This window comes from Rhinolophus sinicus, linkage group LG01, assembly GCF_036562045.2.
Source record: "Rhinolophus sinicus isolate RSC01 linkage group LG01, ASM3656204v1, whole genome shotgun sequence".
Taxonomy (NCBI): Eukaryota; Metazoa; Chordata; class Mammalia; order Chiroptera; family Rhinolophidae; genus Rhinolophus; species Rhinolophus sinicus.
The window spans coordinates 196,165,270-196,183,291 of NC_133751.1; the positions used below are offsets into that span (position 1 = coordinate 196,165,270).

At 42.5% G+C, this 18,022-nt stretch overlaps 1 protein-coding gene across 1 annotated transcript in view; it reads left to right on the forward strand.

Moving 5' to 3' along the window:
* The window catches only part of SGPP2 (sphingosine-1-phosphate phosphatase 2), a 106,077-nt gene that overhangs the window by 26,022 nt on the left and 62,033 nt on the right, over positions 1-18,022 (forward strand). Inside the window, exon 2 of the mRNA XM_019753681.2 lies at positions 15,892-16,050. Coding sequence (XP_019609240.1) covers positions 15,892-16,050 — 159 coding nt within the window. The remainder of the gene's footprint in view (positions 1-15,891; positions 16,051-18,022) is intronic.

The following is an 18,022-nucleotide window of genomic DNA, read 5'->3' on the forward strand; positions in this document are numbered from 1 at the left end:
AAAGAAAAAGTATAATTTACTCCTCAACCCATTGATAGTGAATACTTTGAAAGTCATATTAATATTAAGAAAACGCCTATGACCACACGTGGCCCTATCCAGCTACCTCTTTATCTAGTTTAATAAGTGTGTAAAAAATTATTTTAATGTGCCCCAAAATTATTTTGATGAACCTTCTGTGTTATCTGTGACTGACTTAAAAATTGTAGAACAGACATCTGAGGGACTGAAGAGCTGAGCCCTGAGTTGTCCCATGACCCACAGCCACCTCCAGATACAATTGTCCCTCCTCTTATTCGAGAGGAAAAATCCAGTGCTTTCTCGGTTTTCCCATTAGAGGCTTTGTGCCTTTGGTTTATGATTGATGGCATTACAAGGGCACTAAAAGAAGATAAGATCAAATTCTTTTCAATGCTCCAGAGGAAGGAAGGGAAGGAAAAGAATAATGAGACATAGATTTTAAAATATTTTTCTCATGTTCACTGAGTAGGGTGGCAGGAATACATGGAAACTTACTGCCTGGTGGTTGTTGTCTAATGCCTGATGGGATGGAACAGTCATCATTATTATCATCATCAACGACTTCCGTTCACTCAGTACTTTCTATCTGCCAGGCACTGTTCTAAAGACTTCACATGCATTGATGCCTTTTCACAACTCTGTGAGGCAGGTATTTTCTTTTTTGTAGTTGAGGAAATAGGAACAGAGCCAGTGGCACACAGCTAGTTAGTGGGTGGCAGAGCAAGGATTAAAACCAGAGTCTTACGCGCGGTGCTGTGCTGCCTCTTTTCGGTAATGGTGCCAGAAGCCATTAGGTTATTTCCAAAAGAGAGCATGCGTTTTTGTGATCATTTTCTTTTAACACTTACCACTAATTTTCCTCTGTAATGAGGAGGTCCCTTTGGAGCCTCCAGAAATGAGACCTTTGCTAGTTCGTGTCTTGTTTGCCAATGCAAATCAGGAAATTTTCTCTCTAACCTGCCAGTAATCTCAAGATAAAGAGGGAAGGACCGGGTGGCTTTTAGTTTTCTGAAGAGAGAAGGGAAAATAGACCCCAGGTAACTCTGGATGGATGCTGTTCCTGTTGCCCATTTCCAGTGTTTTCTTTCTTTTTCTGGGGGAAGTCACTGGAGAAAAGCAGCCAAAGTGGAACGGGCTACAGCTCTCTGCCAAGGTGGAAGCCTTGATATTGGGAGAACTTGGGAGAGGAAGGAAGGGCGAACAGGACTATTTTGTGATAAACTTTGAAGTGGCCTGTTATGAAAGATCCTCCCAATCCACGTGCAGTCAGGAGCCATTGAAGGGTAGAGGTTGTTTTGTTTTGTTTGTTTTTAGAAATGATTTGGTTCTCTCTGATTTACACTACTTATTTATTTATTTATTTTAGTTTCAGGTGTAATAGTTAGACATTTACACACCTCATAAAGTACCCCCCCCATCTACATTTGAATAAGTTCATTTTGGCTGCTCTGTGACACTTGCCAAGGTGGATTTATGAAATTATTGCTTGATATTTGATCACTTAGGCTTTGTTTTTTTCAATTGAGATATAATTCATATACCCCCGAGTTCACCCTTTTAAAATGCATAATTTGGTGTTTTTTGGTATATTACAAAGAGCTGTGCAATGTTGAAACTGTGTAGGTAGTATGTCGCCATCTACTTTTAGGGTTTAAGAGTAAATTGCCTTAAGTTGCAAAAATAATAATATAAGAAATCATTGCACCAACAACAGAGTGAGTGAAAGAAGGCTTGACTGGGACGACAGAGAAAACATGACAATGCTCCCAGTTCAGCACATCCAATAGAACTTTCGGCAAGAATGGAAATGCTCTGTCCTGTCCCCGTTGGCATTCATCATGTCACATGGGGCTGTTGAGCACTTGAAATGTGACTGGATTTTTTATCTAATTAAATTTAAAAAGCCACATATGGCTACCATATTGGGCAGAGCAGCTGTATGTCAACTTACAAATTTGGTCTTATCTGAGCTCATTTTCCCCCACCTCCCCAGTTTCCAAAATGATTGAGATTTTGAAGCATATGCTATACGAATCGTTATATTTAAACTTAGTCCTCACTACACAAAAAAAGCTGCAGAGTTCCCACAAGGAATCCAGATGACGAGATTGGGGTGGGAGAAAGGCCCAGGGATGGGGGAGCCTATTCTGGAAATAATATCTGAGTGGGAGTCTATTTAGTCGGCACCAGGCATGGGTGACATCTGTGCGCTCAAAGGAGGGGAAAGGAAAGTTGTGAGCTTGGCCTCAGCTTCACAACTCACAAGGAATAAAAATAATTCCCAAAGCAGAGTATTTTGAGAGGGCACAAAAGTAAGTTTGTTTCTCTTGCTAAATTGTGGGTTGTGTGTGACCCCAAGAACTAAATCCCGGCTTTGGATTCTGTCACCAAATTATTAGTTACAAAGAATCAAAGAGTCATGAAAGATTCTTTAAGCTCTCCTGGTTAAACTCAGTAAGTCCTCTTCTCCCCCTAAAATTCCATTTAAGGTGTTTCTATTACTTAACAAAAAAAAAGTATCCAGTGACTCACATTGTTTTGTTTTTTTCCTCAAGGATTTGCTTTTTCATTCTTCAGAATAAGAAAAGTAGCCCAGGAGGAACCTTAAACTTTATTAATGTAAAATATTTAGTGTCTTTTTTTATTTTTTATTTTCTGTGTTTTTTCCCCTCTTTTTTTTTTAAACTACCTTGTTTTGCAAATTTGAAGCATATGTGAAGGCAAACAAATTTAAGATGCTTCTTTTCCTGAAACTTCCTATACTGTTTTGGAGCAAAAAGAAATCCTTGGTATTTATTATGTATGAAGTTATGAAAAGATGTGATAGCCTTGAATGAATAATTAATATTTACCTATAAAATGTGACATGTTAGGGACAAGACCAAAAATACTCACTTAGTATTTTTGACAAACTTAGAAGAAACAAATAATTGACCTCTAAAATTTCAGGGTTTTAGGGCAAGTGCACAAATGGAGACAGAAATTCCATAGGTCAAAATATTTTAAAGCTGTTTATTAAGCTATCAATATAACATGTTTTAACCTCCTGCCTTGACATGTATATACTTTCATGTGACCTGGAAAACTAGGTTCAAATCTACAATTCTCAGACTTCAGAGTTCCAGCTGGAAGGTAGCAAAGTCAGGGAACCAGCCTGTTACCCATCCCCTGTCACCCATCCATGGCAGCACAGGGGGCGCCTCCTGGGCCTGGGCCAGTCCTGGGGTCTGGGGGAGTGCACACTGGTGCTGTCATCCACACAAGGGAGCACAGATATGAGGAAGAGACCTGTGTAGGCCCCAGATGCAGGCTTAGGCATTTGGTCAGGGAAAGCTGAGGCCCCTGGTGCGGTGCTGGAGAATGATCTAGAAAACTGGGCATCTTCCCTTGCTCTACGGGGAAAGACACGGCTAGAATTTTAAATAAATAAGGCATTTATTTACATCTTTCAGCTTTATTTATATAGATACAATTTGCTGAGATACAATTCACATACCATGCAAATCACCTATTGCAGTGCTTTTGCAGAGTGTGCAACCATCATCACAGGCAGTTTTGGAGCATTTTCACCACCCCCAAAAGAAACCCATAGCCTGTAGCAGTCCTTCCTCTCCCTCCCACGTCAACCCCTAATCTGCTTTCTGTCTCTCTGGATGTGCCTGTTCTTACTGAGTGTTTTTGCACTTTTCAAGTACTTAGCGTCCCCTTTCATGTGTGCATAGGCCCAGAGAGAATAGTACAATCTTATACAGTCAAACATTTCATTTGTTTTCTCGGTAGATATAGATTGGTGCTTCTCAAACTTGAGTGTGCAGCAAATCACCTGGGGCACTGGGCTAAAATTCCCCATGTTGCCCAGGTGTGGGGTAGGGCCTGAGGAATGCCCATGATGCCGGTCCGGGACCACCACACATCAAAGGACAAGGACATAGGTGATGCTGAAGTCACTGTTTTAACCAGAGCAGCATCTTTGCAGAGTGTGTCAAGGACTTGAGATGCCAACTGGCTTGGTGTGGCAGGTTCCCAGCATAGCATAGAAAGGAGGGGGGAAGGAAGCATATGTGTGCATATGTAGGTGTGTGTGTGTGTGTGTGTGTGTGTGTCTGTGTGCATGTGTGTCAGGCAGAGGACGGGTTTTGCATACATGGACCTCTGTGTACTATTCTGGAATTAGGGCTGAGACGACCCCAAACATTCTGTTCCTCTTTTCTAGTCTTCAAATCCACACTCTCCTGATTCGCCGTCAACCTTGTGTAAGCAGGCAGTTACCGCGGGTTGTTGAATTTGGTCTGGTTCCCTGCCTTGTGAAGACTGCAAACCCATGTTTCTCTGACCATCTCTGACGTATGAGGGCCATCGGTTCTGGTCACACAGTGCTTTCTGGAAATTGTGTTCTGTGAAAAGAAATGAGAACCACATTTTCCACACTCTGGTATTTTCAGTGCGTTCTGCATCCTCAGGTATAGGAACCGCAGTCCCTGTTTAGGGAAGAGGCATCTGAAGCATGGGGCCCTCGCTGGGTGACAGAGCTTAGCTGAAACCCAGTGCCTGAGGGTTTATTCAGGGTAGGTCGCTGCACAGCCTGTGGCATTCGGTGGCCCGCTGTGTGAGGACTCACTTTCTCTGGGTTTCATCAAATTGTTTTTGTTCCTGTGGTTTCTTGCTAAATAACTGTATCATCAGATCCCACATGGCAAAACCAAGACCAAAACCAGAAAGCACGCTTTCTTCATCTTCCATGATGGCCCACAGAGATGTTCGGAGCGTCCAGCTTTTATTTCAGATGTGAAATGGAGCGCAGGCAGGCTCATGCTGGTCAGCTGAACTATGGATGGCAGAGGTCGGGTGTGTGTAAACCCCTCTACGAGCACAGTGTAAGATGGGATCTTCTGGGCACGGTGCAGCCTGTCTGTGACCTCTCCTTGGATACATGTGAATCTGAAAAAGATGGGAAATCACTGAGAAAGGACAAGAATGTTAGCATAGTGGTGGCCATGTAGACCACATCTCTGATCATGTCACTTCCTGGTCCAACACTGGCTCAGAGGCTCCCCCATAACTCACAGGTAAAACCCAACCTCCTATTAAGACTTTTAGGACTTCTGTATCTCTGGTCTCCCTTACAGCCTTGCTACCTACTACTCCACGTGGAAATACCTTACGCTCTTGCTATGCTGGGTACCCTTCCGGGAACACAGTACCTTGCTGCTTCCATCCCTTCCCTCATTCCGTTCCCTTCCGCTTAATGTCTCCCTTCCCTTTCTCTTTTTGTCACAGTTCCAGTCCAGTTTCCAGGATGGCTTACCTGTCTCCTCTATGGTGTCTTTGTTTTTAAAAATCTTTTTACCTTCTTCTCGTCCTCTGTGTTCCCACCATAGCTGGACACTTCTGACATTTTCTTGTTATGTATGCTGTTTGGAAAACATTGCAAATGCAACCACCATATATTGAGCACAAACTGTGTGTTTGATGTGGCATGATTTAGTTTATATAGGTGACTTCATTTCATCTTCCTAATGCCGCTGCAAGGGCGCAGGTATTATACCCATTGCACAGGTGAGGCTACATCCACTGCACAGGTTAGAAACGTCAGACTTCCTTAGAGTTGCCCCTGCAGATCTGTCACTGGACCCAAGGCTGGTAGACACCCAGAACTTCTCAGGTTCCATTATATCCATTTATCGCAGCCAGAGGTGGCTGGAGCTGATGAAGGGGGTCTCTGGGTCATAAGAACCCCAGGACTTCCAAAGCCATGGAGGACCTGGTTTCACCTGTTGTGAGATGGATTATGGGACCCTCCCTCTGCTTCAGCACAGTGACTGTCATGCCTGTCCCCAGGTCATTCTTTGTATCTTCAACAGTGTACTCTGAGCTCTGGCCCTCGGGTGGCCTTAACTTGTATCTCCAAAGGTTTTGCAGAATCTGGCAAAGAGACTTTATGTCCTTGGGAAACAAGACAAGCAAACAGCAGTAAGACCGAAAACTGCAGACAGGTTGTCACAGGGAACATGGTCGGTGTGGATGTCTATTTGGTCAGGTTAAGGAACGAGCAAGGTAGAGAGAGAGAGTCCGGGAATGGTGGCTCCAGGAGTGCCCAGCAGGTGATGTTAGCTGTCCTGATCAGTGCTGGAATCTGCCTGAGAATGGGTGAGTGAGAAGGTGAAGGTGAAGTACAGAGAAGGAGGAACTAAAAAGTTAAACAGTCCAGCTTGACCCAAATCATGATCTAAGACAATAGTTAGGGACCTATGGAAATACTCACAATACAATAAAATAATACTTGCAAAATTAAGAGTCAGTGGAATCTCAGTTTTGCTAACATACAGGCCAGAACACACACTCGCACAGGAAAAGACCAGTGGAGATATTCAAAGGGTTTGAGTCTCAGGGGTGGGCTAATGGGGAAGTTTTACTTCGTTTTATGTAAGTTTTGAACTCCCAAATGTTCTTGAGTGAAATGTGTTAATCAGGAAAAAACGAAACAGGTGATAACCAGATAACCAGAAAACAAACAAACAGAAATGAAGTGATATTAAAAAGCCCAAACATTTAACTCAAAAAATGAAAAGTGAAAAAAAAGAACAACAACCAAAAAACCCCAACATTCACAGGTACCAAGAAATCAGAGTGTGCCAGGGACAGGCTGGGTGGGGAGGACCATTGTTCTGTCTCAGCCGGCCTTTCTTCTCAATGTCCTTTTATGTGTATACACACAATTTCAAAGCTTTTCCTAAGTTTATTTTTGTGACCGGTGGCTTTAAACTTCCCCAGAGATAGCCTTCCAGAGAGGACTACCATTTGAAAGCATGGCAGAAATTGATGGAACTGCCCATGACTATTTCGTGCAGGACAAGGCTTAGGAGGAGAGTGGAGGGAGTGAGACCTCGGCAAAATGTCCCCCCTTTCCACCTGCCCCCCCTTTATCTGTCCCATCCCTCCTTAACTCTGATGCCCACCACCACCACATCCTGACAGCACCCCAGGGAGGGGTTGCCAGTCAAGAAAGGAAAATCATTCCCGAGTACAGTGTTTGTCACCTTGGATTTCTTGAGCGCTCTGAGGCGTAGAGAGCTGTATTTAAGAAATGAGAAAGGGTAGCATTTTGCTTCCTATTTCTCCATGTACACACACACCTACTAACATGATAATCTTGGATAAAGAAACCTCAAAGCTAAAAACTCTGTGCCCATTTCACCCGATAAAGAAGAAAGATGGAAGCAGGAAAGCCTTTGGATAAAATCTCCTTGACTTCAGTGGCAAACTTGTCAGACTTCAGTTTTGTTTGTGTAATTTCAACATTCGTTTTTAAATCTTTGGACATAAAAGATCACTGAGGAGAAAACCTTACATGTGCCTGAATAGCCTTCTTATATTTTAGTGGTGCCCTTTTAAAATTTTTCAACAAACTTTTTTATTGACGTATAATTGACATATTAGTTTTAGGTGTACAACATGATTCAATATTTGTATACATTGCAAAATGATCACCACAGTAAGTCTAACTTCTGTCATCCTACATATTAATGGCTATAGAATTTTTCTTCTTGTGTTGAGAACTTTTACGCTTTATTCTCTTAGTAACTTGCAAATATGCAACACAGTGATATTAACAATAATTACTGTGCTGTCTATCATAGCCCCATGATTATTTTATTTGTATCTTTTGGCCTTCTTCACCCATATTTTTGATGGTGCCTTTTAAAGCTTTAGAAAATATTTTTTGTGACAGGAATTAGGAGTGGTGAGCTCATGCTGCCAGGTTAGAGCAGAACTGAACCAACCCTTCCAAGTTCTGAATTCTGAGTGTGTGCATAGGGGCAGGGGGTGGAATTCCTGGATTAAAACTAATGAACCCAAGTTTATAAAACTTCTTGAACATCCTGTAGCTCTTCCAAATGTCATTTTGATAAGTTAATATAAATGAATCAGGAACATCTGCACCAAAAAAAAATCCCCCTGAACACACAAGGGCTTCACAATGAAATGGAAGAATGTTTGGCACAATGTGTTTCAGGTTTTAGCGGATCCAAAATGTTTTGAAAAAGAGTGAAGTTCTTAAGACACTTTGAGAATTTAAAGGGCAGCTGGTTCTCCCACCCCCTTGAAAAAAAAAAAATGGAATGGTTATGTCTGTTACTTGTGTCGACTCCGGTTGCTCTTCTTGTTCATGGAGGAGATGCTCCTAGCAGAGGTCCCCACCTCTAGCCTCTGCAAACTGCTGTCCTACCCTTCTCCTAGCCCAACCCCAGGCTTACTTACGAGGCAGAAACTGTGTGATTCAGGCAGAGTTCTAAAAGGCATGACGAGGTGATGATGTTTTGTCCAGTTGTAGGACCTGCTTCGAGGTCCAGGTGGAGCAAGCATTGTTGCCACCATCACTGTCTCACAATTTCAAGAAATACACAACTTGTAGTCCTGGTTCGGCCTTTCTGATGGTGCCCGGTAGGAGAGCTGGCTCTTGAGGAAAAGAAAAAGAAGATAGCAGATGTTCAGAGGATGAGCTGAAATCTAATGGATTGTCAGGAGAGCAACAAAGCTCAAATTGTGGAAAAGGCTACAACGAAAACTCAGCTGTAAATAAAAGCCACATTGGGTTCAGTCCCCTCCAGCCTCCCTCTTATTCTTGGACACAGACTGAGGGACCCTGACAAATGCCAGCTAAGCAGATGAAAGTGATTAATGTGCAGTTCCCTTTCAAGAGCTTTTATTCTGAGAAGTTGTCCTTCTATTGTATCGACTTTCAGTCTTGCCATCCTGAAATTTTAATCACCCCAGCACTGAGCAGACATCAGTGAGATCACCCAACTTGTAATTCTATCTGGACTTGAAGATGAAATAAGAAACCCTTGCACGGTCTCATTCCTTCTGTTTTCCCCTTCAAGGGGTACTGTCAATCTTTCTTAGGCTTCCTAAGTGATCATCGTTTAATTTCCTTTATAGGTTGGAAATTCTTGATTCCCTAAACTTAAAAATAAAAATAAGAGTAATTAAAAGTGATGGGGGCATATTAGTAAACAGACATGAATTTAGGAAACCACGTGTCTACCTCACTGGGGAAACAATGTGACTCCATCTCAGTTTAAGTTTAGCACTGCTAATGAATGATATTTTCCCACTAAGTTTAGGGGAAAAAAAAAAAAAAAAGTTAAAGCAGGGCTTCTTCCCACTATTCCTGAGCCAAAATGTGTTTTAGTCTTGCCAGAGTAGATCAAATCATGCTCTTAATATGAAACCTTTCAGTGACGTACCGTTGTTCCCAACCTAAATCCCAATCTTTGGCCTGATCTAGTTTCTGATCTTAACTTCACCTCCTACTAATCTCTTTGCCACTCACCATGTGTCAGCACAGACCTGGTTCCTGCTGAGTGTTCCCTCTAACACTGAAGGAACCAGCTCATCTCTCCCACTGGGGTTCAGCTCAAATAGCACCTCCTCGGAGAGTGTCCCCCCAACACACACACGGTATCATATTATCCTGCTTTCATTTCATCATAGCACTTACTGCTAAACAAAATAATCTTGCTTATTGTCAACCTCCCGTCACTAAGGTATAGACAATGAATGAATGGTCTACGTAGATATGGCCTCTGTTTAAAAAGATTTGCCATTTTCAATTTTTAACAAAATGTTGGGCATTGCTTGGTTTGTACTTGGCATGTTAACATGCTATTTGGTGAGTGATAATAGCTTGGATGGAATGTTAATTTTACAAATATTCCATCTCTGTGGTGTGTAATGGCGTGTCTGCCAAAGCCTAGTCTTTCAGAGAGAGGTGGCAGAACCCCAAACTTTGCAAAGTATAGGTTCTATTGAAAGAGGCATCAAGTTCCTTCGATTGCCCTTCCTGAGCTCTAGGCTCTAGAGGAATTCTGGCTGAATATATGCAGCTTATGAGAATCAGAAAGCAAGGCAATTGTTGAGTTTTAGTCCTGAATCTCCTGCCTTTTGGGACAGATCCCCTGACCATGGAAGATGCTTTTTTCTGGGGAAAATCCAGTCTCCATAAATGGCTGTCAATCTGGAGACCATTGGCTGATACCCATCTTCTCCCACAATCAAAAGCCCATGAAGACTTTGCCTACCTTGAAAAATGATACTGGACAGGTCTGCAGGTTGAATGTATATTATTAGAGCTGTACCTAGCAGTGACAGAATTTCCCAGGTTGGGTTTAAAAAAAAAAAAAAAAAAGTTTAGAACTTCCAAAAACCATTGCTCTTAATGGAATACTCTCCTCTTAGTTTTTAATGTTTTATTTATGTATGTATTTATTTATTTATTTTTTAAAAAGGCAAATTGCCACCTTCTTCTTGGCAGAGGACACAGGGACAAATGTTCTTGCCTGCAGTCAGAGAGCCTTGTTTCCCAGCCAGGATTCTGTCAGTGATGCAAAAGCCCTTTTTAGGGAAATGAGGTTTGTTTTTCTATATCGTGATGGTCTGAGAGGCTAGGAATGTTTTTCAAGGTCCATGACCCCTTAACTAATTTTGTATTTGTCGTCCAGGAATTTATGCAAACCCTTCTCGAATGAAGGCAAGGAGCCAGACACGGCTGATTTCTTTCTGCATAATCAGTTGTTTGTTTGTTCCATCTGTGTTCTGCGGGACCTTCTGTGGTCGTGGAGCTTGCCTGGGCTCCGTTCCTGCGTTTGGACTGTTTTAGGAACTTCCATGGAACTCTCTAACTGTTCCACACTTCTGGTTTGTCACCAGGATTTTTACCTGTCGCTTGGATCACATTATCTAAATCTCTTAAACTCCTGTTGAGGCTTCCTCTAATACTGAGGATCAAATGTAAGCCTTACTTTTGTGTTTAAAAACTCTTCACTGGAGTTTTTATCCTTGATCCTTGCTGCTCAAAGTGGTCCGTGGGCTGGAAACATGACAGCATAGGCATGACCTGGAAGCTCATTAGAAATAGCAGCCCTGCCTCAAGTGAACGACATCAAAACCTGCATTTTAGCAAGATCCAGGTCATTCAAATGCACATTAGAATTGAGAAGCACTTTCTAGAAAGCCTCACTGCTACTGTCATCTACAGCTGGAGGTCTTACCGAGAAGTTTCTCCACTAGGCTGTGAACCGAGTGTTTTGCATACACTGTCAACAATATGTGATTTAAAATCTTCCCAGCCTCCCTATGTGGTACAGACTAGTATCATTCTCATTTGCGGAAGGGGAAACTGAGGTTCTGAGAGATCAAGCAGTCGCAGTGAGATTATTCAGGTAGTAAGTGGGGGAGCAGCCTGGATTCAATCCGAGACATGTTGCCTCCAGAGTGCGAGTTCCCAACCACGGGGCTCTGCAGCGTCCCTCCTCCCAGCCCCTTCTGCTGGCCAGGTCAGTTCACTCTGAATTCACTTGATACTTCCTCACCAGCCTCTAAAACGTCTCTAAAACAAGCCACTGTGAATGGAATGCTGCTGTTTGGTGTGTTCTATAAAAGAGCATTGGGTCTCATAGTTATTTTTAAGTAAGGCTGTGCCATCCCCTGTGTAGATTTGAGCCCTCTCAGCCCTAGCGGATGAGCTCCTTCTACTGTTTCCAATTGAAGAGGACTGCTTAGAGCTGCAGATGTCCTCCGGACATGAACTCCTTTCGGCTCTGTCGAGATAGAGGAGTGACCTTTGGAAAAATACTTCCTTGTATAGCTCTAATCTATAGAGATAAAATGGAGATAAGTAATAAGACCTTGCAATGACTTTGGTCCAGAGTTATCAAATCCTTTAAAGGATTTGAATACCGATACTCAGGGCCAAAGGTAAATTCTAGGAAGGTGGTATGTGAGGGCTGGCAGAGACAAAGGTCAGTGGTTTCCAAACTGATTACTGAACTGCTCTGAGGGTGTGTCCCAGAGAAGGACTGGGGGGTGGGGTGGGGGAGGCCGGCCTGGCCTGAAATAGGGGTTCCCTGGTCCCCTCCTCACTTACAATCAATTAGTACAGACTTTCAATGTTATATCATGTTATATAATAGGCCCTGGGGTAACATTTTATTCTATGGGCCTTTCCCTACTTAAACATGTTTTCGTGTATTAAAAAGCACTTGAACTAGTCCTACTCCCTCCTTTGCAGCTGAGGCCACTGACAGTCAGAAAGGCAGACTGACTTCCCCAAAGTCACACATTGTTTGGGCTTAGAGCTACTTGTTTTCCTCCTTTGAAAGCTCAAAAGATGGGCCAGCCGCCAAGTCCTCTGGGCACTCACTCCTCTGCTGTCTGGGGCAGCCCTTAGTATATCCAGTGGTGCCGACCTGGCCATATTTCCTTTGCATTTGAACTTCTTGGTGTGTGTTTAGAAAACAAAACACTGTTCAGGTGGTTGGGGGCAGAGCTGAATCAAGAAGTCGTATATTCTCAGTATTCTTTCTCTTCCCGTGCAGTCAGTCTGTATGGCTCCCTCGCTTTCCTGATTTATTTATGTGTTGAAGGCGGCCTAGCAGAGAACATGGAATATTCTGGTAACGGCAAAACAGAGCAGCTCTTCTTGCACCCACAGGTTAAGTTACTGAAAGCTCCACTTGGAAAATGTGCATCTGAGATGCTTATGACCAAAAAGGGAGGATGGAATTGGGAGACTGACGTCTCATTTTTTTTTTATTTTTTTTTTCAAATCTGTGAAAACACTTTTGTTTTTTAACTTTCAGGAAAATAAGCCAAAACATAAAGTATACAAGTGAGAATATCAGTGACATTTTGCAGTTAGTTATAATGGATACATGGGTAATTTTCATCTTACTCATCCCTTGTTTACTAGAAGCCTCTTCACGTGGCTTTGCCACAGATGATAGGCACAGCAAAAAGTATTTTATTTCTAAAAGTAAATCTCCATCCACCTAAATGTCCAGTGCCTCCCTGATCTTCTGTCTAAAACATTAGCAGCTAATCCCAGCCTGCAAAGTATGGGCCCCAGAGATGCTGATTTCAGCCCCTTTCGCCTGGCCAGTTCTACAGGAATGTAGTGTAATCAGACTTCTGAGACTTGGTTTCCTTTCTCTCAGCTCTTTCCGTTCATCTTCTCTCTGCCCTTCACTTTGCCTACCATTTCTGTTTCTCCTTTTAACTGTTCAACACAGAGACTGGAACTGAAATTCTTATTATTTCCAAAAACATATTGAAGTCCTACACACTGAGGTTTCTTACAAGGGAGACTTAGATTCTTGTTCTGAAAAAGACAAGTACTTAACTGCTTTAATGAGGTCCATATAGTCCCCAAGCATTTGAAGGTAAACGTTGGCTCTCAAGCTATTTAATCACATATAGAGAGATATTCTCTAAAAAAGTCTTTGTGTTCCCATGTATATGCTGATATTTAAAATTTCACCTTTGCTTCCTCTGTTCCTGGAAGATTTAGAGAATACTTAGCTCTCTCCCAAAAAAAGAGAATTCCTAGGAAATTGTTACAAGCATGTCTAAAGATATTTAATTAGTAATATGCAATACTAAAGCAGTGTGCTGTCATCCTTGATGGTCTTTTCAATTACTTATGAGGATTAAGATTGAGCTTGGTCTCAGGTAAATCTATAGGGTAGGGAAATGGTTGTTGTTTGAGTATTTATAATTTCAATAACACTTGGGACCCATGAAATGACACAAGGGAGGGGTTTGACCCTTGTCAGAGTTGGCAAAGGTTCTCCTCATAAAGCTTCACTGCAGGACAGGTTACCAGGTGTACGTGGTAGCTGTCAGGTTAAAATAATGAATCTTTATGCTAAACAGGCTCTTGACAGGGTTTGCCTCAAGGTCAAGCCTGTTGGATGTAGGTTTATAAAACAGAACTCACGGAGATTAGTCCTCACATTAGATAATGAGAGAGGAGTTTGCCATTGTTTGTTTGTCCCAGTCTGTGTCCTTGTTTTGCAAATCCAGAATGTTATCTTGGCAGAGAGATGAAACTATACACGTCCTTATTTAATCAGTTTTGTGCATTATAGTCTTTCCTATTTTGGATGGATCTATTGCCATTCTCTCTTATTCGAACTTATTTAGAAGTAAAGGTCATCTCAAAGATGTACTTGTGGCTTTCACCATGTGCTCGCCCCGATGAGTACCTGTCTCCAGGGTAGTACCATGCATTGCTTGGCTTGAGGCTATATTCTTGAACTTTCTGTGACTGGTTTAGATGAATCCAGATACACCTCTGGAGCCAAGGGTAGTGTCAGCTTCCCCCTGAGTCACGGGGCTCTGTGGGGGAGGTAGAGATGCTGGAATAAAACCGGGAACCTCTTTCAGAGGAGAGAGAAATGCATAGTTGGTAGGCAGCCAACAGTGTCAAGTATAGTTATATTCTTGCAATTTCCAAGGTCATCTGTTTTTATTCTTTAAGGATAAGAGTATTCTTGGCCTTTTTCAGGGCCTCAAACACAATATTGGTCCTTTAAAAATTCATTCCCCCAAATATACTCTTTGGCTGACTCCCCTACCCCCCCACCAACAATCCCCCCACCCCCACCCCCCACCAGATCAGAGCTCCTTGAAGCCAGGTGTCACGCGTGGTTCTCCTGAACATTTTTGGCACTCAGCACAGATTCGGGGATATAGACACAGAAAGAATATTTGCAGAATAAATACCTATAACATTCTCTGAATCCCTCCAGGATTCAAGGACCTCAGCCTTTGTGTAAAACAAAACAAACAAAACAAAAATCCAGACCTACAAGAGCCTTGACACAGGCACCCCGGTGCAGGGCTGCCTCTTTTCCTCCCCATTTTCGGCGTTGGCATCTTACTTTGATTACATTTGGTCAAAGTCTATGATGACCTTACGTATAGCATGTTTTATTTCCCAACTCATCACTAATATACCATAATTTTTAAATAGATTATTTATTCCTGTTTTAACTCCCTTAAGCCTTGTTTTTTTTTTTTCCTGCCTACTTCCAGGATAAGAGGGAGGGAAAGGATGATAGAAAATGGGAGTGCATTTTAGCAGACAGACCCGCATGCATTTACTGTGTTTCTCATACCATCACTGTAGTGGGTTGACCTTACTAGTTCCATTTAAAAGGTAAACTGAAAATATTCACCGGCAACTAATTTTTCCAAAGTCTTCATATTATCTAATGCCGCTAATTACCACACACTTTGTGGCTTAAACAACACAGATTTTTTCTCTTATGGCTGTAGGGGTCAGAAGTTCACAACGGTTCTTATTTGGCTAAAATCAAGGCATCAGAGGGCTGTGTTCCTTTTGGAGGCTTAAGGGGAGAATTCGTTTCCGTACATTTTGCAGCTTCTGGAGGTTCCTGCATTCTGTGATCTGAGACCCCTTCCTCCATCCTCAAAGCCAGCAATGTAGCATCTTCAGATCACTCTCTGACTCTGGACCTTCCTGCCTCCTCCTTCCCTTTTTAAGGACCCTTGTGATGCCTTAGAGTCCACCAAGATAACTCAGGATAATATTTCCATCTCCAAATCATTAATTACATCCTTCCGCTATGTAAGCTGGTAACATAGTCACAGGTTCTAAGAATTAGGAATGGGTACCTTTGGGTGTATTATTCTGCCCAGCACAGTCATAGCCCAATACGATGTCCTAACAGTTCACTTCCTCTAGTTTCTGGCCTTCTGTATACACAGGAAAGGGTTTTGGCTTTTTGTGTGTGTTCCCTGGTATTTCTGTCTGGGATGTCATTTATTTACTTTTATGAAGAACTCACACCTTATCTGTGTGGACACATCGCGGTTGCTAGGTGTTCCACAACTGTGTACACTGATAGAAGTGATACCATAAGTGATACCGTAATTATAATACATAACGGGAGGGGAGGCAGCACCTTTGCTATTGAGACCTGTGAGTTTTAGACAAGAGGTTTTATATTCGCCCTAAGGTGACATGTTCAATGCACTCACAGTGTTCATACTTTTGTCTTGTAGGCTTATGTGCAGAAGTACATCGTGAAGAATTATTTCTACTACTACCTATTCAGATTTTCCGCCGCTTTGGGTCAAGAAGTGTTCTACATCACATTTCTTCCCTTCACTCAGTGGAATATTGACCCTTATTTATCCAGAAGGCTGATCATCATATGGGTTGTAAGTATTACTGTTACTTATGAATCGTTACTACTTCTGCAATAACTACCTGCTTCGGTGTTTAAATACATTGCACGTATCTTCTTCTTCTTTTTTCTTTAATCACTTTGAGTGGAAGTTTTACCTGGTTTACTCTGGCAAAATAACAGGAAAATTTAAAAAGCTCTACTAATTGTCACCCCAATACACTTTCATTTAAAAAAAGCTGTGAACACAACTTGTTTCCTTTGTAAAAAGTACACAGGCCGGTGGATTTCGTGTACTGTGGTGTGCACCTTCCTATGGGTGAATAAAACTAGAACGAGGAGAAGTGATGTGCAGAGAAGAAACAACTTTTCTGAGAACCCAGGCAGGGCCATAAAGTGCATCCTCCCACGAGGCTCATTTTAGTAAAATTGGATCAAAAACTGAAACTAGAGGCTGTTGACTAATAATTTCAAATGCTATTAAGCAACTACTCTATACACATTGGAGAGAGAAAAACATATAAGGCAGGGCACCTTGCCTGAGGGCATGTTTCTAGTGTAGTGAGGGCAGCTGGCAGATACACAAAAACCTAGTGACAATTCCAGTTAGAGAGGTGGAGCCCCTCTCTGATGTTTTACTGGAACCCTATTGTTTAACTTTTCTCAGGACCAAATAAGTTCTAATTTTTTTCAATGGTAGGAGATGGTGGATTTTTGCAAGGCAGCCAGGCTTGTTGCCAGTGTATAGGCTGTGGGATCAGATAGACCTGGGTCCAAGGGCAGCTCAGTCACTGAACTTGGCTGCGTGCCCTTGTACTCAGTCTTACCTTCCTCATCTGTAAAATGGTAATAATGCACATCTCCCAGAATTATTGTGAAGACGTACAGAGTACACTCAGAGCTTGGGCGCTGGTACCTAGGAGGACTCTACATGTCACTACTGGAGAGGATGGTACTCCATAGTGACTAGTCCGTGAAGGTGAAAGAACCTCCAAGACCAAATGATAAGGTCAAAGATTGTCTAGCTGGGAGAGGGAGCTTCAGTGACAAGACTGCCAGCACGGCTGGTTCCGTAACTTAGATTCTGCACTGGAAACAGAAGTTCACAAGTGCTTGGTTGTGTGTAAAGGAGTTGGGGTTCTTGTACGGCTCTGCGGCTGATGGTTAGGATTATGTGACTCTTCTCTCCTTTTTCCTATTTTCTCCTTTTCTCTGTAAAACTACAAGACACTTTTTCCTTTCCCCATCCCTGCCTCTTGACCAGCCGTCTTCTGAAATCTAGCTTCTCTCTAAATGTATGATCCAAAAATCTGCAAAGGATGTCACCTTGCAAACAGAGGAATGTTAGGGCGATGTCTCTCTCCCTGTCTGAATCTGGTTTCTGTACTGCAGGGAGCAGCTGGGGTGCAGTGGGAGACGGAGTGGGGAGCAGTCCTTCCATTCTTAAGACCTGAAAGTGCATGAAAGACCCACGGTGCTTGAGTTTCTTTCCCTGCCATTTATTTTTTTGGATGGATAGATGGATGATAGATAGATGATAGATAGATAGATAGATAGATAGATAGATAGATAGATAGATATGGAAGGGAGGAAGAGAGGAAGGCAGAGAGAGAAAGAGAGAGAGAGAGCCTAACTTTTATGGTGGTTGAGTGGGGCCAATGACATTAAGTACTTTTAATAACCTGGGAATATCGTGTAATATGTACATTCAGCTCAAGGCCAGGTATCTCCTCCACTGAGGATGGAAAACTTCCGGAGGGGCCCGGAAGACCTTTAGGCCTGATGGGAAGTAGTGGTCAGGGGACTCGGATAGTCATTATTGGTTGTTATTTTCTATTTTCGTGTCCTCATTTCAAAGTGCTCAAAGGATTTCCTGTTTGAGGTAGAATTACCAGTCTCTGGTCAGAGAGTGAGTAAATATAATTGAAACTCGCAACCTTTGAGCGTGCAGTTTGTCCTGAGCTCTGGTGACTTGTGACTTGCCTTTAAAAATGGGTGAATGGCCA